General features: G+C 43.2%; 1 protein-coding gene across 1 annotated transcript; it reads left to right on the top strand.

The window, feature by feature from the left end:
* The first annotated feature begins 237 nt into the window (after positions 1–237).
* Positions 238–1,185, top strand: LOC116110949. Its single transcript, XM_031397168.1, has one exon. The coding sequence runs from the start codon at positions 238–240 to the stop codon at positions 1,183–1,185; it is 948 nt and encodes a 315-aa protein (XP_031253028.1).
* Positions 1,186–1,560: the final 375 nt, after the last annotated feature.

Raw genomic sequence — 1,560 nt, 5'->3', positions numbered from 1 at the left:
CTCCATTTTCAGCAAAAAGATTAGCCTGCATCTTCCCATCTTTCTTTTCCATGATAGACACAAAATAGAGACATGGCAACCCAATCTGCTTCGATGGCACTACCGATGTTCAATGGGGAACACTACCACATATGGGTTGTTAAAATGAAGGGCTTCCTCCGGGGACAAGGACTATGGCAGTACGGGGAAGAAAACAGGCAGCCACCTCTATTAGGACAGAATCCCATTTTGAATCAAATGAGATTGCATGAGGAAGAAACAGCCAAAGCACCGAGAGCTTTCTCTCACATTCATGCCGCTGTGACTGACCTTGTATTCACAAGGATCATGGCATATGAGACCCCAAAGAAAGCATGGGATAAGCTGAGAGAGGAGTATATGGGCAGCACCACAACAAGGAACATGCAGGTGCTTAATCTAAAGAGAGAATTTGAGATGCAAAGGATGCACGAATCAGAAAAAGTCAAGGATTATGTTGACAAATTAATGAGTGTTGTCAACAAAATAAGGCTGATGGGAGTGGAGTTGACAGATAGAAGAGTGGTGGAAAAGGTTTTGGTGAGCTTGTCGGAGAGATTTGAGTCCAAAATCTCTTCCCTTGAGGACTCTAGGGACATGACTCAAATCACATTGACTGAGCTTGTTCATGCTCTCCAAGCTCAAGAGCAAAGAAGGCTCTTGAGGCAAGAAGACACAAGTGAGGGAGCAATGGTGGCAAACCATAAAGGCAAGCCTGCACAAGGACAAACTAGGAGGTACGCTGGGGATAAAAAAGGGAAAGAAAAGAGTAGCAATCAGTGGGAGAAGTCAGGTGGAGTGAAGGAATTTCCAGCTTGCACTCACTATAAAAAGAAAGGACACTCGAAGAGGAGGTGCTGGTCCAAACCAGGGATACAATACAGAAGCTGTAAACAATTAGGGCACATTAAGAGGGTTTGTAAGAACAAGGGAAGCCAGCCAACACAGCAAGCTCGGGTTGGAGAAGACCAGCAGCAATGTCAGGAGGCTGAACAACTTTTTGTGGCCATATGTTACACGGCTCAAACCAGCAATGAAGCTTGGCTAATTGACAGTGGTTGCACCAACGATATGGCTACAGACCTACAAAGTTTCATTAACCTGGACAGCTCATATTGTTCCAGATTTAAAATAGGAAATGGTGAGTTCATGGAGTCAAAGGAATAGGAGATGTTGTTGTCCAAACCTAGTCAGGTATCAAGATCATTTCACATGTATTGTATGTGCCTAGGATTAGCCAAAACTTATTAAGTGTTGGGCAAATGTTAGAGAAATGCTATTCTCTACATTTCCAAAATCAAGCATGCACCATATTAGATCCTGAAGGGACTAAATTAATGTGTGTAAAAATGCTGGGAAAAAGCTTCTCAGTTGAGTGGAAAAACTCCAACAACTTAGCTTTATCAACTAGGCTAGAAGAGTCAGAAATCTGGCACAAAAGACTTGGCCACTTCCACTACAATGGCCTCAAAGAGCTAAAGAATAAGAATATGGTCCAGGACTTACCTGAGATTGAAGAGAAGAGTACCCTCTGCAGTGCTT

The sequence above is a fragment of the Pistacia vera genome, unplaced genomic scaffold (genome assembly GCF_008641045.1).
Source record: "Pistacia vera cultivar Batoury unplaced genomic scaffold, PisVer_v2 Contig620, whole genome shotgun sequence".
In the NCBI taxonomy this organism is placed as follows: Eukaryota; Viridiplantae; Streptophyta; class Magnoliopsida; order Sapindales; family Anacardiaceae; genus Pistacia; species Pistacia vera.
Note: the sequence above shows the minus strand (reverse complement) of the source record. Positions and strands in the feature narration are given on the sequence as shown.

What these genes read in the sequence shown, in the direction of transcription:
- LOC116110949 (XM_031397168.1), top strand. Translation starts at nt 238, where the DNA reads ATGAGATTGCATGAGGAAGAAACAGCCAAAGCACCGAGAGCTTTCTCT.